The sequence below is a fragment of the Bubalus kerabau genome, chromosome 21 (genome assembly GCF_029407905.1).
Source record: "Bubalus kerabau isolate K-KA32 ecotype Philippines breed swamp buffalo chromosome 21, PCC_UOA_SB_1v2, whole genome shotgun sequence".
NCBI classification, from domain to species: domain Eukaryota; kingdom Metazoa; phylum Chordata; class Mammalia; order Artiodactyla; family Bovidae; genus Bubalus; species Bubalus kerabau.
Window position 1 is genome coordinate 51,495,033 of NC_073644.1, and position 22,399 is coordinate 51,517,431.

At 52.5% G+C, this 22,399-nt stretch overlaps 1 protein-coding gene across 2 annotated transcripts in view; it reads left to right on the top strand.

The window, feature by feature from the left end:
- The window catches only part of CTIF (cap binding complex dependent translation initiation factor), a 316,318-nt gene that overhangs the window by 151,254 nt on the left and 142,665 nt on the right, over window positions 1-22,399 (top strand). For both annotated transcript variants that reach the window (XM_055558868.1, XM_055558866.1), the window contains exon 7: window positions 21,266-21,342. In XM_055558868.1, the coding sequence (XP_055414843.1) occupies window positions 21,266-21,342 (77 nt within the window). The remainder of the gene's footprint in view (window positions 1-21,265; window positions 21,343-22,399) is intronic.

The window sequence follows — 22,399 nt, forward strand, 5'->3', positions numbered from 1 at the left end:
TATCTGCCGCTGTGCTTCTCAAGACGATGCTCTGTCCTCCACTCCCACCCCCATCCTTCATCAAAACCAGTCCATTTTAGTCTTAAATATTTGTTGGCTCTTCCTCCATCCCCTTTGTCATCCCCACCCCCAAGTTCCTACATCAGCCGTTGTCACGTCTTAACTATCATGTCGGTCTCCCCAAATCCATTCTTTCCAGTGTCTCCAGCATGATCTAGACCAGGGGTCCCCAGCCCCTGGGATCTAATACCTGATGATCTGACGTGGAGCCAGTATAATATTGGTAATAGAAATAAAGTGAAAGAAAGTGAAAGTTGTGTCCGATTCTGCAACCCCATGGACTACACAGTCCATGGAATTCTCCAGGTCAGAATACTGGAGTGGGTAGCCTTTCATTCTCCAGGGGAACTTCCCAACCCAGGGATCGAACCCAGGTCTCCCGCTTTGCAGGTGCATTCTTTACCAGCTGAGCCACAAGGGAAGCCCGAGAATACTGGAGTGGGTAGCCTATCCGTTCTCCAGCAGATCCCTGACCCAGGAATTGAACGGGGGTCTCTGCATTGCAGGCAGATTCTTTACCAACTGAGCTATCAGGGAAGCCATGAAGTGCACAATAAGTGTGATGTGCTTGAATTATCCCCAGACCATCCCCCCACCTTGGCCCCCTGCGCTGTACGTGGAAAAATTATCTTTCATCAAATTGGTCCCTGATGCCAAAAAGGTTGGGGACCTCTGATTTAAGTCTGCAGATCTAGCTGATTTACTGTCTGCCTAAGTCTTCCCCTGCCTCCCCTGCACACGTAGCATCACGCTCCCTCCGTGCAAGGCCTCCCCAGCCACCCTCTCTAAGCTCGATAACCTTGACCAAGTACCTGACTTGGCCGTTTCCTCCTATCTAGACTGGGGATAATTAAGTCTCCGCCCTGCCGCCACCGTCTCGGAAGGCTGTCGTGGGAATTAAGCACAAGGGTCACTGAGGAGGGACTTTGAAAGCTCTGAGGCCTCAGTCAGATCTGAGGGTTTCCACGAGAGCCTCAGGAAATAGGTGTTGCACACGGCAGCTCCCTGGGGCCCCCTGTGCTCATGTTCCTTGTGAGCAGGGCAGCCATGGAGGGGGTGCTGCCGGCCACTTCCCTCTGTGTTTTTGTAAAGGGAATCGGGTGAAGGAAATGTCTTGGAATAGACAATCTTCCTAAACTCCCCCAAAATAACCTCAGTGGAAACAATTGTGGTAATGTCCACTCTGCAGTTATTGTTTCAGTCCACAGCAATGGGAACAATCTCCCGGCCTTTCCAACTCAACTGGGAATCAGCTGGACTTCCAGGGGCCTGGAAACAAAGGACTATGCTTTGAGGGCCCCTCTAGGTTTTCAGGGCCCACTGGGGCTGGAGGCAATCCCAGGGTCTGTGTCCAGTGTTTCTTTTCCTCCCAGCTTCCCCTGGGGAGTCTTGTTTGCTACTAATTTTCATGTTTTCCCATAGGTAACCTTGGGGAAGTTACCTCCTGTCTATCTGAAGACTTTAGGAGAACACTTGGGCTCTACTTTTTCCTCCAGTGAGTTAGCCCCGTGCCCCAGACTGGAGACCTTGGGAGGCTGGGGGCTCTTGCCCACCCGCTCCAATACAATCAGCGCCTCCTCTGAAAGTCTGCCTTGATGTTCCTCCCTTGCCCTGCTCACAGGTGCTCCTGTCCCCAGTCCCTGTCTGTTCTTCTTACCGGTCTCTTCAAAGCATTGTCCTAGCATTTTCGCCTAGTCCCCTCTCCTGTCACCACCCTCCCTGACTCTAAGCACCATGCAGCTCTTCACTGGCCCATGGGAGAAAGTCTGAAACCGTCTGCAGGGCGTCCATCATCTGGAGTCTTCCCTCATGACCCTGAACATTCTTGTCATCTGCCACCCTCTAGGTGTTGCCCCCAGTCTTCGAGGACAGCCCTGTTTTCTTGGCATTTTGTCCCTTTTTGAAAAGCTCAGCCTGTTAATTGTGTGGCTAAATTTGATTTAATTTTCTACTTTTGTTTAAAAAAAAATCATTCTGACCTGTTCTCCTTATTTCTGGCTCACCATGCATAAAGACCAGCCTCCTCCTCGCCTCTGTGTGCTGAGTCCTCCTTACCATCTCACTGCTCCAACTCTTGCGCCCCTCAGAATCTCTTGTTTCTTGTTTCCTCTAAGAAGGGCCCTGATTACTCTGCAGTCTAGAGTCAGTTCTTTCTGGAACATGGTTCCCTGCAGCATCACTTCTCGAACTTCATGTGCAGACAGCATGCAGATCTGCTTCACGTCAGATTCTGATTCCGTAGGACTGGCCTGAGGCCAAATTCCTGCATCCCTAACCAGCTTCCAGGTGATGCCAATGCTGCTGGTCCGTGGACCACACTTAGAGTAGCAGGGTCTCAGAACCATGGTTTTCAATTTTTGCTGCACAGTGGCATTACCTGAGTGGTTTTTTTTAAAGATACCCATGCCAGTCTTCTACCCTCAGACAGTATGATTTTATCGGCAGGGGGTACATCCCAGGCATTGGCATTTTTAAAAATCTCTCCAGGTGATTGTGTGTGCTGAGGTGTGGCAACTACCACCTTATTACATTGTGTGAATACGGCTAAGCCTGTTACGAGCTTGCCCCAATTTTCCCGGGCAGCCCTATTTTCTTGGCATTTTGTCCTTTTCGGAAACCTTGGCCTGTTAATTGTGTGATGAAATTTGATTTACCTTGTCTCCCTGCAGAGACTGTGTGCATGCGTGAGTGCTAAGGTGCGTCAGTCGTGTCTGACTCTGCAAGCCCATGGAGTATAGCCGACCAGGCTCCTCTGTCCCTGGAATATTCCAGTCAAGAATATTGGATCGGGTTGCCATTTCTTACTCCAGGGGTCTTACCGACCCAGAGATGGAACCCGGGTCCCTTACGCCGTCGACATTGGCAGGCGGTTCTTGACCACTAGCGCCACCTGGGAAGCCCGCATAGACTGTAATTCCTTCTAAAGCAGGACTTGGTCTTTTTTTTTTTTTTTTTTTTTGAGAATTGATTATTGACTGATGGTTAAATATTAGGCCCCCTAAGTTTGTTTGTTTGTTTTAATGATTAAGCAGTGTTAATAGAGCTCATACTGCCAGTAGGGAATCATACTAGATGTCAAGAGGGAAACAAAAATAAGAAGGTCTTGGATTTTGCAGAGCCCAGTGAAATCTACACAGCACCAGCCCTGGCAGGGAGTTGCCTGCCTGGAAGGAGTGTTTTCAAGGGCTCTGGATGTGTTTCCTCTTCTGCCTCCCCCATCCGCATCCCCACCCAAGAGGAGAAAAAGAAACAAGTTCTCCCTCCCTGGTCACTTATTCCAAAAGCACTGCCACTAATGTTCTGGCTTCCCTTTCGGTCTGAGGCAGTGGTTGCTGACCTGACCATCCTTTAGAACCATCTGAAGAGCTTTGAAAATCCCCACTGCCTGGGCTGCACCCGAGTGTGTGCATCAGAGCTTCTGATGGGGCCTGAGCCTCGGAGTTTAAATCTCCCCAGGGGGCTGTCCGTGAGCCTCCAGGGCTGAGAGGCACTGACCCAGGGTTCTTATTGACTGAAATGTAGGTAACACTCCAGTTATCCTCCTCTGGGGGTGGAGGGGACTGAGTTTGTCAGAGCCTTTCCTGAAAGCAGGTTCTGATAGCAGGAGGGAAGCAAACGTGGGGATGCCAGGCACCTGTCAGACACGAGAACTCAGCACTGCATCATGGGGAGGCCAGAGAGGGGAGACACGCTGCTGCAAAGGACGCTTGGCCACCCAGCGTTTCTCTAGAGCAGGGTCGCTACATCATGGTCCGTGCACCGAATTCCAGCCCCCACCAGTGTCTATCATCAGGTTGTATTGGAACACAGCCGCCCCTTCGTGGCTGCTTCTGCTGCACGCTACAGCATTGAGTAGCTGTGACAGAGACCATACAGCCTGCAGAGCCTAAAATATTTAATGACCTGGCCCTGCACAGAAAAGGTTTGCCAACCCCTGCTTAGAGAGTTGATCCTGCATGACCTCCCTCTGGACCTCCCAGGAGGCTCAGTGGTAAAGAACCCACCTGCCAGTGTAGGAGACACAGGTTCGATCCCTGGGTCCGGAAGATCTCCTGGAGAAGGAAATGGCAACCCACTCCAGTATTCTTGCCTGGAGAATCCCGTAGACAGAGGAGCCTGGTGGGCTACGGTCCATGGGGTTGCACAGAGTCAGACACACCTGAGCACGGCATGAGTCCCTCCTCTGGACGGTCCTGCAATCTGTCCATCAACACAAAGGCTGGGCATTTCAAATACCATTTCTTAAGACTCTGGAATGCTGTAGTTGCTCTTAAAGCAGGGCAAGGTGTCCTCAGAGATGTGCTGAGAGTTAAGTCCTGGCAGGGCTAAGTTAGGCTTCCTTCTCTCAGCCTTGGGGTGACGGGCCTTGGGTGGCCAGTACTGTGGGCTGCCACCCCTGGCCCCAAGCAGCCTCTGTGGGTTCCCCCAGGGGGCCATACCAATGTCACTGTGTTCCCGATGGGCTGTGAGGTGGGAGGGCTAGGAAGCCCCACACCAAACCTTGACAGATTGAAGAGGCTGGAGCTGGGAATGGACTCCTTTCCTGCCCGAGGAGGATGGAGTCAGGGGAGGGGCTGCAGGCATGAGCTCTGTAGATGGAGGGAGGAAGGGGATGAGACCTGTGCTTGACCAGAGCCCTCGCTGCAGAGTCCTGTGTCCAGGCTCGCGTTACCCTCCTTCTTTCTGCAGCCACCATTGTGCCCCTGAAAGTAGGTCAAATCGCTGTCTGCTCCAGAGGCTCAGAGGGAAAGAGATACCAACTAGGTCATCAGAGCTGCTGGTGCCTGGTGAGCCAGCTGAAACCAGTGGCCACCCAATTTAAGACAGCCCATAAAGACTCTTTTATGTGGCAGGGAACCCTTAATGGCCCACATCCACACAACAAAAGGTCAGCCCTGCTTTCTGGGAATGGAACAAGTAATTGAATTTCTGAAATGGTCCATTTCCTGTAGTCAGAGAGAGGTATAACCCGTGTCCTTAAAGTATTCACTTAAAAAATTAATAAGTTGGAGGCAATTATTTCTTTTACCGAAGGTATTTACCATAGGACTTAGAATTTCCTAAGATAGTGAAAGCACAATTCTATACAGAAAAATTTTTGCATGCCAGCAGATTTTTAGGAACTTGTTTCTACCTGCTGCTTTCCCATCTTTCTTAATTAGGAACCTCGATAAGACCGTGTTCCTTAGACTTTATCATTTTTGATGGCACACCATCAGGGAGGTCCATTATTTTTGCACGATACCGATCATATTAATACTTAGCGTGGCAGCTTTGCTGTTAGTGACTTAATGTGGAAGGAGGGAGAGGGAAGAAGCAAGAGCCCACTAACAACAACCCTGTGAATTTATGCTATGATGGGGGCTTCCCTGATAGCTCAGCTGGTAAAGAATCCACCTGCAATGCAGGAGACCCCAGTTCAATTCCTGGGTCAGGAAGATGCACTGGAGAAGGGACAGGCTATCCACTCCAGTATTCTTGGGCTTCCCTGGTGGCTCGGCTGGTAAAGAATCTGCCTGCAATGTGGGAGACCAAGGTTCGATCCCTGGGTTGGGAAGATCCCCTGGAGAAGGGAAAAGCTACCCACTCCAGTATTCTGGCCTGGAGCATTCCATGGACTGTGTAGCTGTATAGTCCATGGGGTCACAAAGAGCTGGACACGACTGAGCGACTTTCACTTTCACTTTCCCATGCGCTGATGGTCTACAGAGTGAATCCAGGGAAAACTGCGCGTGGGCCAGCCCCTTCCATGGCTCGTTGAAAACCCCGCTTGTTCGTGCTCTCCTTCCGTTAGCCAGTGCTTGCTGAGTGCCCGCTCTGTGATGTCACTGTGCACAGTCCACTGGGGTGGCGCCTGGGGGTCTGCAGCCCTGAAGTTCTGGATCAGCTCCTGCTGGGTTGACTCTGGGTCTCAGATCTGTGGCTCTAACGGGCATTCTGTTACGGATCCATCCCAGGCCTCTGAGTTAATGTCCCAGCTTCACCCGCCACACACTCGCTGTTTTTCATTAGATCTGCTGTTAAATCTGCTTAATCTATCCTCCCAGCCCCCTTTTCCTCTCCTGTAGAGAATGGATAATAATAGCATCTCCCTCTCAAGGTTCTGGTGAGGTTTAAATTAGTTAATACATGGGAAACTCGGAACCCTGCCTGCCTCCGTAAGTGATAGACACTGTTATTATCATGATCGTAGCTCGAGATCCTGGCAGATATAATTTAGTTCCTTCTATGGTAAGAAGACTTTTTGAATACCATCCAGGAAAACGGAATTGCTCACTCAGTGGAAGGGAGCATATTTCTCGGGCAGGACTGGAGGGGAAGGAAAGACTTCGCAGGCTCGCTTCCCCTCATTGTTGGCCCAGCTCATCCACATGAGACTCTAGCCCAAGGATGCCCTTGCCTTGCCCACCTCCCCATCTCTTCCTTTATCTTCTTGCTGCCTGGAGCTGGCCTTGGAGGTAGCCAGTAGAGCCAGTTGCCAACAGCTAAGGAGTGTAAAGTTATGACCAACCTAGATACCATATTGAAAAGCAGAGACATTACTTTGCCAACAAAGGTCCATCTAGTCAAGGCTGTGGTTTTTCCAGTGATCATGTATGGATGTGAGAGTTGGACTGTGAAGAAGGCTGAGCACTGAAGAATTGATGCTTTTGAACTGTGGTGTTGGAGAAGACTCTTAAGAGTCCCTTGGACTGCAAGGAAATTCAACCAGTCCATTCTAAAGGAGATCAGTCCTGGGTGTTCATTGGAAGGACTGATGCTAAAGCTGAAACTCCAGTACTTTGGCCACCTCATGCGAAGAGTTGACTCATTGGGAAAGACCCTGATGCTGGGAGAGATTGGGGGCAGGAGGAAAAGGGGACGACAGAGGATGAGATGGCTAGATGGCATCACTGACTCAATGGACATGAGTTTGAGTGAACTCTGGAGTTGGTGATGGACAGGGAGGCCTGGTGTGCTGGGATTCATGGGGTCTCAAAAAGTCGGCCACTACTGAGCGGCTGAGCTGAGCTGAAGGGTGTAAAGGCAGGGTCTCTCTCGAGTCTGAGCTGTCTCCCACACCTGTTCTACCTTTCACATCCCCACCCCCAACCATCTGCATCATCAGACAAGTGGAAGATTCTTGCTGCACCTCTGCAACATGTAAGATGCTATTTTGAACATTAAACTAAAGGCTCTGACAAGGAAGGTCGGGCCCCGAGGTCTCCCCTGGAGTCCCCTCGGCTGTGCCTGGGCTGTGGGTGTGGCCGTCATCCCGAACTCCCCTTCACCCCTGTGCTTTCACACCAAGCAAAGAGCACAAATCCAGAGCGAAAAGCAGTGGCCACACCCAGGAGTGCCATTGACCGGGGAATGCCCCCCCACCGCCCCTGCCCCCGCCCCCCCCATCAGTGCCTGCCTCCCACTCATAGTTTGGGCCAGCCTCTCTCACAACTGCCTTGGGCAGGAGAAGCTTTGTTTTGAGTCTCTTAAGGAAACCAGGTCTGCCTCCTTGGAGCCTGCCACCCAGTCATCCCCTTGCCGTAGCAGACTGGGACTCCTGGACTCTCTGCAGTGTGTGATCCCTGCAGATCGCAGTCCTCCGCTGGTGGGACTGACCCCTCTCAGCCTGTCTGGCCTCAGCTCTGAGGTCCTCAGGGTCACTCGGGCCCTGCTGTCTCTGGGCTAGGCTGGGCACAGGCACACCCCCACTTGAGTCCAGTAAACTTGTGTGGCAGGACTGGCCAGATGTTTCTCTGTATTTCATCTCCTTTGACTCCCAGCATCGCATTTAATCCTCACGAAGGACGTGGGTTTAGGCTCTCCATTTTAGAGCACAGGGGCCTGAGGCTCAGCGAGGGGAAGAAGCCCCCTCCCGCCTGGCTGGCCCTGCCTCTGGCCTGCTGCTGGAGTTGGCAGCAGTGAGACAGCTGTCACAACCTGGGTGCCTGTGGGACCGATCTGTGGGCCCTGAGCACCCACAGTGCCATCATTCCAGGGCAGGCCGGCCAAGGAACAGTAACCGTGGTCTTCAGAGAGCCTGCGGTGTAACCAAGGATTGGGCGATCCACGTCTTCAATACCTTTTCCATTTCCACTAACCACAGGGGAGTTGCTGAGCACTGGGCCTTGTGCTTACAGATCAAGGACCAGTGAGGCAATGGAGCATCCTGGCTTCTTGCAGCACGGGAACTTGTGCCTGGTCGACAGCCGCAGCCTGTGGGTTCCATGCCCATGGGCCATCTATCTATTGGCGACCACCTATTGGTGATAGATAGAATGCAGGTGGCCCAGCTCTGGTCCATTCAGGGCTGTCGGTCATCTTAACTTTTCATCCAACAAGCAGTCATGGAAGACTGTGATGTCTAAGCTAGTGTGGGGCCTGTGGAAGTGAAGGCAGCATGGCCCCTGAGCCTCTGAAAGTTGGCAGGGTGGCTAGAGAAGCAAGCTTGCTAGCAGCTACCTAGTCTGTTCAGACACCTGGCTGGAGTGTTAAGAAGAGAGTGTCCGATGTGCTGTGTGACCACACGGGTTAATTCCCCTGAGTGTTAGTGTCTGTGCTGTAGGGTAGGGGTGGGTGTTTATGCCAGTGGCTCAGCCCCTTCTGAATGCAGCCTGGGAGCTCAGGACGTGGTGGCTGGTGGACACAGAGTGACCTCGTTCTAGGATGGCATTACTTGGGGTTTGGGCTGCGGCTTCCCTGAGGGCTCTAAATAGGCGTGGATGGAAAGTCAGGAAGTCTCAGGGCAGGGTCTCTGTGTGCACATGGGGTGCTCCCCAGCCTGGAATTTCAGACTGTGCCCTAAAAAGGAGGAGGGCCATGGGGGTGTGCAGAGGATAGGAGCGCAGTTGGGAAACCGCTGGTGCTGCTTATCGTACGGTTCAGTTCAGTCACTCAGTTGCGTTTGACTCTTTGCGACTCCATGGATTGCAGCATGCCAGGCTTCCCTGTCCATCACCAACTCCCAGAGCTTACTCAAACTCATGTCCATAGAGTCAGTGATGCCATCCAACCATCTTACCCTCTGTCATCCCCTTCTCCTCCTGCCTTCAAACTTTGCCAGCATCAGGGTCTTTTCCAATGAGTCAGCTCTTCGCATCAGGTGGCCAAAGTATTGGAGTCTCAGCTTCAGCATCAGTCCTTCTAGTGAATATTCAGGACTTATTTCCTTTAGGATTCACTGGTTGGATCTCCTTGCAATCCAAGGGACCCTCAAGAGTCTTCTCCAACACCACAGTTCAAAAGCATTAATTCTTCGGCGCTCAGCTTTCTTTATAGTCCAAGTCTCACATCCATATAGGACTACTGGAAAAACCATAGCTTTGACTAGACAGACCTTTGTTGGCAAAGTAATGTCTCTGCTTTTTAATATGCTGTTTAGGTTGATCATAACTTTTCTTCCAAGGAGCAAGCGTCTTTTAATTTCATGACTGCACTTACCAATGCATTGATTTTGGGGCCCAAGAAAATAGTCTCTCACTGTTTCCATTGTTTCCCCATCTATGTGCCATGAAGCAATGGTATCCTTATCCTTACGCCTATCCTTATACGTCAGATAATCTCCTTTTATCCTCCTGCTAGTCCTCTGAAATACTACTTTTTCATAGAAGAGGAAAATAGAAGCCCTCAGGAGGGTAGGGATCTAGCCAGGCTCGCACAGTAGGTGGCAGTGATGGTATTTAAAGCCAAACCGATTGACTCCGATCTCTGCCCGAAAGCCCCGAATCTGTTGCTTACAGCACCTGGGACTGGCTCTGCAAACCCTGGGACAGCCACCCTGCTGCCCCTGAGTGCTCCTTTGTCACAGTCTCCTGTCCCATTCCCCATGTCACCAGACCAGCCAGCTTTGGCCCAGCACTGCAGATGCAGAACGATGAACCATTTGCTCACAGGTGGCCTTGAAGATGCTCCCTGCACAGTGGAACTCGCCTCAGGATCTCAGTGTCTCCGGCAGAGGTGTTTGGGGCAAAGGCCCCTTCCATGACCCACCGAGGCCCTCACTTTTACTGTATTCTGACCACTGCCCACTTATAAAATGAGCCATGCCAGAGTACTTTCAGGAGAGGCAAGAACAAAGCCATTAAGATATTCCTCCTTGTAGCTTCCGCTGGGGCCTTTGCCTTTCTGGTTCTGCTTCTGTTAACTTCAGAGCCTTCCAGTAACTCGAAGGGTAGTCTTGGGCATCCCTTCCTTCCTCTACCGGTTCCTTGCCCCATGGGTGTCCCTGTGACTTCCCTGGGTCTGGAGTAGTAACTCTGCTTGTGTATCTGTGCTCCCGGCGGCCTGAGGACTTCTTTGGGACACAGGCGGAGTCTGGGTTTTCTCTGTGACGCGCCGTGTGCTCACCGAACGTGGTGGGTATCTTGTGTTGTAGAGTTCTCACTCCTTCTCCAGAATCCGTTGTTGCCTCAGTTCCCAAGATGCTTTTTCAGCCTCCCCAAGGACATAAAACTATTCACAGCTTTCCTCCCTGACAAAGACTATCACTTGCCCTCAGAGACCAGAGCGTGAGTATTACTTGGTCTTCTCTTGAGTTTTAGTTACTGGTATTAGTACTAGGATGCGGAGGAAATATATAATAGATGCTAGTTGTCCAACAATGATGAATGGGGAAGCTTTATGGGCTTTTCCAGGGTTTGGGTCTTATCTCTGTCATGGATGCACCATCCAGTTAGAGACCAGAATTCAGGCCACATATGTCCAAAGGTGCCCAGGCAACTTTCCCAGAGGCTACAGAGCAGATCCTGTGTCTTTCCCATGGTCACTTGTACCTGGAGTGTTTCTAGAGCACCTTCCTGCCTCTGGTCTGCAGCAGCAGGGAGCTGTTGCCCTTTCAGGTTAGCAGCACTTCCAGGACCCCCAGTAAAAACCACTCATCAAGGATGTGGGGAGCATCTGGCTGCCAGCTCCATGCTCATGTGGCTGTCCCTGCATCAACAGGAGCCCTGGAGGCGGGTATGGTGGTGGGGGATGCAGCTAGGATTCCTTCTAGACTCTTGGTCCTGGGCTTGTCACTTGGAGGAGATTCTGAGCCACTGGGTCTCACATGGTCTTCAACTCAGAGAGGGTTATAATCACCATCCAACAGCCCTCCCTGTGCAGGCATGCATGTACACACACACACACACACACCCATCACAGGAGTACCTTGGTTGCAAATGGGAAACTGATCATGGTTGAAAAAGCAGGACTTTAGTAATTGTTTCCTTTACATTTTATACCGCATAACATAGACACAATTCCCTAACATTTTTCTGTTAGCTTGAGGTCCTGTCTTTGGCATCAACATTCTCATCTATTTTTTCTGTTCGCTCAGAAATTATCAAGCCCATGTCGTTTGTATTTGGTGTTGCCCAGGGGATCCTTCCTGACATGGCTGGCCGCGGGAGGGTCAGGGACCCACATGTTTACTTTGCTGGACTTCATGGATATACTAAGATCAGCTGGAGCAACACCTGAAGTTGCATCATCCTGAACTATTTAGGACTCTTCTGGTCACACATAACAGATCCCAACTCAAAATATATTTAAAGATACGTGACGCAGGAGGTAGGAAGAGCAAATATTTTTATCCTCATTTTTCACGAGAAGGAGCAGAGGGCTGGGTGAGATAACTGCCCAGCGGTATCCCAGTCAGGCAGCCGTGCTGGAACCCGGGTTGCCTAAAGGCTGTGTGGGGTTTACATCAAGTTACGAGGCTGTTACAATGAGAAACCCAACTTGAAGGAAAAAGGAGGGATGGGTTTTGTTAGCTCCGGGCATCTAAGGAAGGCCACATTCCAGCAACCTGACCTCTGTAACCGCACCCCTGTACAGGCTCAAACCCCCGCCTGCTGGATGAATGCTGAGGGTCCACACCCCAAAGACCTCCACAGGCAGAATATTCATGTGCAGTCGACCCCGCTGGGCTTCCCAGGGGCGCCAGTGCTAAAGAACCCAGCTGCCAGTGCAGGAGACATGAAGAGACCTGGGTTTGATCCCTGGGCTGGGAAGATCCTCTGGAGGAGGTCATGGCAACCTACTCCAGTATTCTGGAGAATACTGGAGAATCCCCATGCACAGAGGAGCGTGGTGGGCTGCAGTCCATGGGGTCCCACAGAGTCGGACACAACTGAAGCCACTTTGCAAGCACATGTGCACAGACCCCACTAAACCCTGACCAGAGAGCTTTGCTTACGCTCCTTTTCTGGAACAATGTCCAGGTCTTGTGGAGCCAACATCCAGTCTTTCAGAGTGGGTGAAGGGTAGGTTTACAGTTCAGGGTGCAAATGGGGGGCGGCCAGAGGCAGGGGGTGAGCGTTGATCGCTCAGAGGCAATCTCTGCACCTCTGCCCTGTTGACCTTTATCTGTGTTTTCATATTGGGACTCCAGCTGAGGTATTGTTCTTAAAAGGGTCTCTGCTGATTAAAACAAATAAATTAAAAGAAAAATTAGAAGATCACGAACTGAGACATGAGTTAGCCCGCCCGACCCCCACCTTTTTTTCTGAAACAGGTCAGCTGCTCTGAATAGCTGTGCAGCCTGGAGATTCCAGGAATTTTAGAAACATTACCTGTTTGTTTCAGCTTGGACGTGACCCACACATCCTGCCCACGTGGAGCTTGGTAGGATAGCTTCTTAGAAGCTATGAAAAAAAACATGACCCCAGCAAGAGGAAGGCTCCACTATTGAGACAAACTCATTGTCAGGGGAGCTGTACTTGGTATTTTTATGGCCCCTTAAGTTGCCAAGTGCTCCATTTCCTTTGTACTGTTTGCCTTCGGGATGTCTCCCCATGTTGGGCTGGAGACGGAGGGCCTGCGGAGCCCAGCTGGCTTGGCCTGAGCCTGTCCTGCCTCCGTGGGGCTCCAGCTCCCTGGGCTCACCCAGTGGGTGCAGCAGAACCAACATCCAGTTCTTCTGGGTTGCTGTCCATGGCACCCTCCACTCTGGGTCATCTGGAATTTTCTGGAGAGGAGGAAGCCGTTAGTTTCCAGGCGTTTCAAAGCATTCTCGGGAGTGACAAATGGGACTGATACTCAACCTCGGGAAGAAGAGGAGGGAGCTGTGGTTTCCAAGAGGCCAGGATGGAGCTTCGGTTATCCAGGAGAGATGGATAGTGGCAGGTGTCTGGAGAGGGCGGGTCTGGGGCCACAGGGCTTACCTCTCAGGACACTGCGGTGTGCTAGGAAAGGCAGCCAACGTGTAGGAAAGAACCATGTTCTGCATGTCCTGGCAGTGGAGTCCTGTGACCCTGTATGTATTTCTGGCTGGAGTCACTTTGAGGATGGCTTTGAATAGTGCTGCACATGGAGCCTCCCACCGCCCCATGGCCTGGGCCAGGATCCTCAGCCTTGCTTTCCAACCCCGCATGTCCCAGCTGCACCAGCTCCCCCTGAAGGCCTGTCCAGTCGGGCAGGGGTGGGGCAGGCCCCACAGTCGGGGTGGGATCTTCACGCGGCGGGAAGAAGCTCTCTTGTCTTTATGTTATGCACTTTCCCTTTGCAAAGAGCTGGTGTGTGAGAGAGACAACAGATCCGTGAGAATAGGTCTGGATGATTTCTATCAGACCCAGGTCCAGGGGGTGGTTAGTGGTCAGAGGTCACAGGTCACGGGAATATCAGGAAAATCTCCTTTGAGGAGAAAGTGGACCTGGAGTTCCGTGAAGCTTCCGGCCATCGGACTGAGCTCTGTGTGGCCCTTCGAAACCTCATCCCGCAAGACTGAAGGGGAACCAGGCAGAGCAGTGACTGGGGGCCCGCACCCACCAGCCCGTGGAGAGAGGGCCAGGGTCAGGGCGAGCTCCCCTGGAGAGGTGGGGGACGGAGGCCTGCCGATGGAGCCGTGGTCAGGTCGTCTCAGAGGTCGCGGGTGCAGCAAGGGGGAAGGGGGTGTGCGGGGCCTGGCCCCCCACCCTGGCTGACTTTGGAATCTCAGCCCTGGGTGAGACACCATCCCGGAGCCCTGCCTCAGGGCCCAAGAGGTGGAGAGGCGTGCTGCGTGTTTGCACCACCACTCCTCTTGGTATTTCCGTCCAGAGACCTTGCTCAGTAGAGCCTCAACCAGCTTTAGGCTCCCACCCACTTTCCTTCCCTTCTCTTCTTCAACAGATACTTAATTAATACCTACCTGAGCCCGGAACCCTTCCAGGGCTTCATGTACTTCGTCCAAGAGCCAGATGGGTCCTCGCCCTTTGAACTCACCTGGGGGTGAGGTTTAGGATTGGGGGGCTCGTCTGGCAGCCGCCCAGCCGGGGACCTGGGTCCAGGGCACCACCAGGTGGCCAGGGAGCAAAGAAACTTGCAGCCTCAGGTCTCCTGCACTCAAGGTGTCTCCCCTTTTCCCTCCTGTCTCCTGGTCCCTCCAAGTAAACTAACCTGGAGGGTGGGGCCTGGCCAGGAAGCATCATCCCAGAGCCAGGTCACATGCTGCCTGTCCTGTAGGAATTTTGCGTCTGTCATTTCAAAGAGATCAGGATATGTTGTGAAGGCTGAGAGCTGGGCAGCAGACTGAGCTGTTGGTTTGATAGGGGGCTGGAAGACTGCCCACCACCCAGACTGAAAGTGTCTGGCGCAGAGCCTGGCATCCCACCACAGGAACACCCCGTGAAGTTCCCAGAATAGCACCGCGTGGGGTCAGTAGCGCTTGCTTACCAGGGAGAATTGGATAGACTCAGGGACCTCCCGTGTCAAACAGGATCTCAAAGGAGAACCTGGGGATGCTGAGAGTGTGGGAGAGGAGGCCATCGGGCAGACCCCGAGCTGTGGACACCTGCCCGGGTGGCTGTGTAGGATTGGGACAGGAGGGCCAGGTGGATTCGTTCCCTAGGGCTGCAGGAACACAGTACCATCAGCTGGGTGGCTGAATGCAACAGACATTTGCAGTCTCCCAGTTCTGGATACTAGAAGTCTGGAGTCAGGGTGTCAGCAGGGCCACCCCCCGCCGCCCCCGGAAGGCTCCGGGAAGAATCGTCTTTTGCCTCTCCTGGCTTCAAGTGGCTGCCAACAATCCTCGCCCTTTTTTCGACTCAAAGCTGCCCCCCTCCAAACATTACCCCCATTTTCACACAGCTTGTGTCTCAGTCTCTAAATTCCTTCTTGTAAGGGTCATTGGGTTTAGGGCCCACCTTAATCTTTAGAATGACCTCATCCTAACTCCATCCTGTTGTACCCAGGTGGGGACTCCAACTGGTCTTTCGGGGGCACCCGATTCTGCCCGCTGTAGGGGTGAAGAGGACGGTACAGGTGGCACGGCGCGAGCCACTGCGGTCGGGAGCCCCTGCCCTGCCCGCGGAGCTCCAGGTGCTGCCTCCCCCTCCTGCAGTGCCGGCTCGTTCTAGACACCCCGCCTGTGCTGCGGGTATTGCTGGCCCGCAGGCTGAGGTCCTAACGTACCTTCTTCTCTTCCATCATGCGCCTGTCCACCCATTAGCACTCAGGTCAGGGAGCACCCCGGGTGAAGGCCTCCCTGCCCTTGCCCCAGGCAGAGCTGCCCGCTCCCCCCTCACAGCGGCCAGAGACCTCCGTGCACGCGGCAGCCTGCGCGTCTGCGCTCCCCCGAGCTCCCAGGGCTGGAACTGGGGCTCTTCGTTCTGTTATTTCCCCTCTGATGCACCTGGCACGTGGTTGGCCTTCAGAGCTGCTTCGGTGAGGAAGAACCAACGATGGCCAGATGGACAGATGGACTGATGGCTGGTTGGCAAGTGACAGAGAAGTCTCCCCTGACCACACCCACCCCTGTGGCCCTCATCCCTTTATCCTGCCTGGTTCTGCTCCATAGGATTTTCCATCATTGATTATATTGTCTATTTACTTGTTTTTCCTTTCTCTCCTGTCATTAGAAGGTGTGCTCTGTAAGAACGAGCATTTGCCCATTGCTTTTCCGCTAATGTATCTGCAGTGTCTAAGATAAAGATATTTGTAGGGTGGGTGGATGGATGGGTGGGTGGGTGGATGGGTGAATGGATGGATGGGTAGGTGGGTGGGTGGATGGGTGGATGGATGGATGGGGTGGGTGGATGGGTGGGTAGGTGGGGAGTGTGGGGCATGGGGGAGGGGAGCTGTGGCTGGGTGGACGTACATCACTCTTATCACAGAGTTAGCTGGTCTCAGCACCACCCATCACACGTGTTGGCTTGCTCAGCATGCTTGCATGACCCTCAGACCCAAGATGCTTGTTTATAGCTGCCGTATGACGGCAAGGCCCCTGTATTCCCAGTCTAGGATCAGCAGCTCTGCTGCATCTGCCTTAATCCCCCAGAAATACCTGCTGTCCCAGGTTGTGAGGTCATAGCCTCAGCCTGCCTCGGGATGGGCGGATTTTACATTAATGGGTTTCTGCAACCCAAGCAGTCACATGGTGCCCACAATGCCACATCCTAGGCCAGTGCTGACCTCTGGGATGGGAGTGTGTGTGTGTGTGTGTGTGTGTGTGTGTGTGTGTGTGTGTTTCACGTGTCCTCTGCTTGAGCTGCATGCAGAAGGAGTATTATCTTCCCTCCCTCCCTGGAGAGGCTTGGTTTATATAATCTACTTGTCTCCTAGGCCCGCTTAGTTATTGAAAGTGCTCAGAGGTTAGACAGAGGGGAGCTGCAGCCAGGTCTCAGAGCTCAGGGAGAAGGGTTCTCGCGCGGAGAGGTGGAGGAGAGCAGGGGCCCGGGGGGTCCAGGGAAATGCTGCAGAGGCCCGCCTGACTGGCTGAGCAGACTCACACACCAGCTGGTGATCCAGAGGCTGCTGGGGCTCTTCTTCATTTGCAGGGGTTGGGTGGGGGTGGTGCTCATACCTGGACTGATGTCCACCTGGGGCTCTTTCGGAGCATGGGATAGAAGAATTTATTGAGTAAAGAAATAGAACAAAGGCTACTATATACTCTTAAATGGTCATTCTGACCTGATAAATTTCCCATTCTCCACTCAAGGGGTACATTCTATTAATATCTAAAGAGCAGGGAGAAATCTCTGGTCTAAAGCCAGAACCCCGTTGTCCCTGGCCAGGCCTGGGGATACCAGTTCATGCTCCTCTCCAGATTCCTTACTGGTCCTTCCTGTCACTGGATGCCCCGTCCTACACATACCACCTTTTCCAGCCCTTTTGTAGGAACTGTTTTAGGGCAGCTGCTTCCTAATTGAATGGGGGGTGGGGTGTACATTTTTCACTGTGGCTGGATCTTTCATTTTTAAACACTTGCTATTCCCTCTACCTGGAAAATTTTTTCCACCTTTTAAAAATTAGGATATAATTCACATGCCATAATATTCACCCTTCAAAATAATATGAGTGAATGGTTTTTAGTATATTCATGAGGTTATGCAACTGTCCAAATTCCAGAATGTTTTCATTACCCCCCAAGGAAACCTGGAGCCCACTGGCAGTCACTTCCCATTCTGCCTCTCCCCAGCCCCTGGAAGACATTCATTTCCTTGCTATGTTTGCACATTTGCCAATTCTGGATATTTCATATAAACGAAATTGAACTATATGGGGATTTTTGGTGATTAGCTTCTTTCCCTGAGCATGATGTTCTCAAGATTCATCCATGCTGCAGCCTGTATCAGAATTTCCTCCCTTTTCATGGCTGTGTAATACTCCATTTTATGGAGCCACCACATATTTATGCAGCCATCAGTTAAAGGACATTTGATTTGTTTCCATTTTTGGCTATTATGAATACTGCTGCTTTGAACATTCACATACCAGCCTCATCTCTCACTAGTGGCTTTGAAGAACTTGGGCTAGCCTGGGTCAGCAGCTAATCTGATGGCAGATCTTAGCTAAACTCACAGTCTCCCTCGTTCTTCCTCTTTTGGCCTCATGTTCGCCTCTCTTGACACCCAGATGCCCTTGTTTTGGGGGTAGTGGGCAGCGTATTGGGTTGTGTGTGTCACGTGGTACCCCTGCCAGTTTGAATCTGAAGAACAAAGGGGCTGATTGAAGTAGGTCCTCCAGTGAAGCCTGTATAAATACAGTGCACCCCGTTTTATACAGGACGGTTTGAAAGTTCTACACAGGTGCCCCAGGCATTCATTCATTTATTCACCATGGTGCCAGGAGGCGGGGCCCCGGTGGCCTTGTGGGTGGGGCCAGTCCTCAGCACTGGCCTTGGGGTGCTCCTGGGGAAGGAAGACCTCAGGAGCGCAAAGCTTGCTTCTGTCACCTGTGTTACTTTGTTCAGCTGCTTTCCGGTCTCCCACTGGGATCCACCAGCTTTAGACCAAAGAGAACACAGGCAGAATTCCTCCACCCTTTCCTAGCATGTTGCCTGGTCCCCACACTCTCTGCTAATTCCCTCCATCTTCCCTAACCTGAGCTTTCTTCACTCTCTTCCCCATAAACTGCCTCCTCTGGACTCTGTCTGCCAGGACTGGGGGCCTGAGAACAGGAAGCAGAGCAGCCTTGCTTGTCCTGGTGCACTCAGCTCAGCCCTGAGCAGAGAGGGTCAGCGTGATGGGAGAAATGGTGATGGCGAGGATGGCAGTGACACCACCAGCGATACTGAGGTTCGCTGCATCCTAGGCACTGCTCTACATTCTTTACATGTTCATCAACACAATTAACCCTCAGAAGAACCCTAGGAGGCAGATGCTATTATTAACATCCCCGTCTCACAGATGGTATTATTATCATCTCCATCTCACAGATGTGGAAACTGAGGCACATAGAGGTTAGGTCACCTGTTAAAAGTCACATAGCCATCAAGAAGAAGTGTGGCTCCAGAGCCCAGACTTTTAACTACTTTGACATTTCATATAGATGCTGGGAAAGATTGAAGGCAGGAGGAGAAGGCGATGACAGAGGATGAGATGGTTGGATGGCATCACCGCCTCAATGGACATGAGTTTGAGCAAGCTCCAGGAGTTGATGATGGACAGGGAAGCCTGGTGTGCTGCAGTCCATGGGGTCACAAAGAGTCGGACACAACTGAGCAACAACTGAACTGAACTGAACATTCATATTAGTGATTTAGAGGCAATGGAAGGACACAGAAGTCAGAGCAGTGGCTTTGTTAGAAGCCCTGAGTGGTCCTGCCTGCCCCCCGGGCCACACTGAGTCCTGGCAGAGAGTTGGAACTCCGTGAGTCTGGGTCACCAGGGCAGCTCCCCTCTGCTACGGCCATGGGGAGCAGGGAGGCAAGGATGCAGGTCAGAGCCCAGGACTCTGGAGCCTGGGCAGGGGAGGCCGGCCCCTTGTGAGCTCCTGGAAAGCCAAGAGTCGGGACAGCTCCCTCAGCCCGGCCCCAGGGCCCAGCTCCCCGTCCAGGCCTCCGGCTTGAGAGGGAGCCTCGGCTTCCTGCCATTGTCTGCGCTGGGCCCGCCCAGTGTGTTCCTGTGGTGACCTGAGGCTGGGAGGGAGGGAAGGGGCCAGCCCGGAGCTGGGTCAGGGTGGGAGAGGGGAAATGAGAGGGGAAGACTTGGTGTTTTTCCTTGTTTGTGTTTTGTATTAAAGAAAGCAAATAATATCCTTTGAGAAAACCATTAAACAAAGCACATCCTCAGGTCGCAGGGCCCCATTGTGGCTGCCCGGGCCGGAATTCATTCATGCCTTCTTGGCCAACTGTTGGAGGCAAGAGACAGGCTGTGAGGGAGGGACCGATGATATAAATAATGTAAATTAAATAAAATTTGAAGTGTGCCGTTCACTCCCTGGAGTCAACGGGCATCTTAGGGCCGGCGTCTGAGAGGCCAGGGTCCCTGTGTCCTCCTGAGCCTGTTGTACCCACAGCGCCCTCATTCCCGCTCCAGGAAGCACCTCGAGGCTGACGGGGTTACCAGCGTCCAAGGCTGATCAGCCCTGTGGTCGGGCAAAGCCCAGAGAAGGCAGCCTGCCGGGACCCTCCACTGTGGAGCCCGAATCCAGAGGGCGGCATGCACTGTCCCCATCGAGCGTCTGAGCCTCAGTCTCCTTGTCTATAAAGTGCAGCTAGGGGCTCATTGGACTCTCCCTGAGCCCTCTCCAGCACACTGGGCCTGTCACACCCTCTGACCCTGTGCACACCCAGGGCCCTGTGGGCGGCATGGGGAGCACGCTCAGGCTGTGTGCTCTGCATCATGACCCGTGCCCAGATGTCCCGGGTCCAAGCCAGGCCACTGCCTCCCTGCAGACCGCCAGCCTTAGGTACGCTCAAGCCCTCCCACTCTGCCCCAGCCAGACCATAATAGAAGGGCAGTGCTTTCCTGTGTCCCACCAGAACATACTTTCCTGGGGAGATGGGAATAATAAGAAAAGAGCTGGCTATCAGCTCACCTTCTGCAAATAATTCTGCCTGCTGCCTGGCATTTTACTCCCACCAGCCCTGCATGGTAAGGAAAGGGTTTCTCTCCAGCCTCAGTGTAAATATATTGGTGGCTCAGGTGGTAAAATCCACCTGCAACGCAGGAGACCCAGGTTCAATCCCTGGGTCGGGAAGATGCCCTGGAGAAGGGAATGACAACCCACTCCAGTATTCTTGCTTGGAAAATCCCACGGACAGAGAAGCCCAGAGGGCTACAGTTCATGGGTTCAAAAAGAGTCAGACATGACTGAGCGACTAACACTTCTCTCCAACCTTGATGTAAACATATATATACGTAGTTGTTATCATGATGACAATATATGCAAAAGACCAACCTTAAAATTTTCCACAATTTAATATTTAAAAAGACATTAGCTATTTGCATGTTTCCCCTAAATGCACCCCAGGAGTATAAGTAACAAGGATCTTTGGTTTAAAAAACAAAAACAAAAACAAAAACTGCATGAGGCCTTCTGGACTAGGATGAGGAGAAAACTGGATCCTAGCACATTCTGTCTGCATGAGGCTTAGGGTTTGCAAGGAGGCTGTGTCTCCTTGGTCCTCTCCACAGCTCAGAGAAGATAGTCCCTGGTGTTAGGAGGCCTGATGTTAGAGGATTAGCTTGTCCACCATCAGATTCCAATCTGATTCTCTTGCTAATTCTCTGCCACACCTTGCACACCCTCATCCATCTCTCCTGACCTGAGTGTTCTCATTTGAACGGCTGGATTTGACAAAGTCTAGGGACCCCACTGTCCTTTGGTTCTGTGATTCCAGCAGCATCACCTGGCGGGAAACGCATGGACTCAAATATTCTCCATTTTTCAATCTGGATTTGGCGGTCAGAGCCTAGCCTTTCCAAACTCTTGGTTTCGTTTTGTTGTTGTAGATGTTGTTGCAGGTTAGTTCAGACCCGGAAGTTCTTTGCTCTCTTTCAGATTTACTGACGCCCCTCTTCCTCCCCCAACCACACAGGGCTACCACCCGATGCCCCACGAGGTGGAGATTGCGCACACGAAGAAGCTGTTCCGGAGGAGGAGAAATGACCGAAGGTAGGAGCCTCTCGATCGCCAGCTTTGGGTTTTCTTTGCCCCTGCCGGCCCTTGTGTAGCTGCAGTCTTGGCCTGCATTTTGCTTTTCTGGTCACTAGCCGATACAATAAGAGGTGACGTGGCTGCAGTGGGGTTGGTTACAGGGTGGGGGGGCCGCCCTTCTCTTGGGTGGCCCCAGGACTGCATCCCTGCAGGAGTCCAGGAAAGGTTTTGCAGTTGAGGAAGAGGAAAGCTCTTTGCAGCGACCGGGCAGCCACAATAGCAGTGCTCGGGGGACTCTGACCTGCCGGCGTGTGTTTTGACACATGGCCTCCAGGAGGCTCTGGAGCTCGCAGGTCTAGGACTCGGTCTCTCGTCCGCCCCGTCCCTGGCCTGTGCTGGGCCGGGCTGTGACAGCGACACAGCTGCTTCTCTCGCGTGCCCTCGGTGTGTCAAGGGCGCTGCTCTCTCAAACCAAGGCAGAAATTGGGATCTCCCCTGGGATGCAGAGAACTGGGCGACAGCAAGGGGCCAAAAAAAGCGTCCGGGGCAGCTCTGGATAGGAGCAAACAGCTGAGGCTGGGCGTCCGGGAGGCTGTCCAGCAAGGAAAGATCTTCAGAGTGTATTTCAAATGGAAAAGTTCAGGTGCAGAACGTTTCTTTCATGTGTGGCCACTTGTGCAAAAGCAGGGTTAGAGTATTTTTCGTTTGTTTGAACCTGCGTAAATGATTTCTGGATGAAAACGAGGGAGGGAGGAAGACAAAGAGGGAAAGAAGGAAGGGAGGCAGTGGGGAAGGCTCTGCTTGAAGAGTTTCTCCTCTCCAGGGGATTTCTTCTTAGATAAAGGCGGTAGCTTGTGGTTTTACCTTTACTGAACAGAGACTGTTCTCAGAGAGCCAAGAAACAGCCCAGCCAGCTTGCTTGCTCAGAGAACTAAAAATGCCTCTTCTTGTGCAGCTTCTTGGAGGCAAGGTTTGCCCAAGGTCCCTGATTCCCCCCCACCCCTCACCCTACACACACACACACACACCACACCACACACACACACCACACACACACCACACACACACACACCAC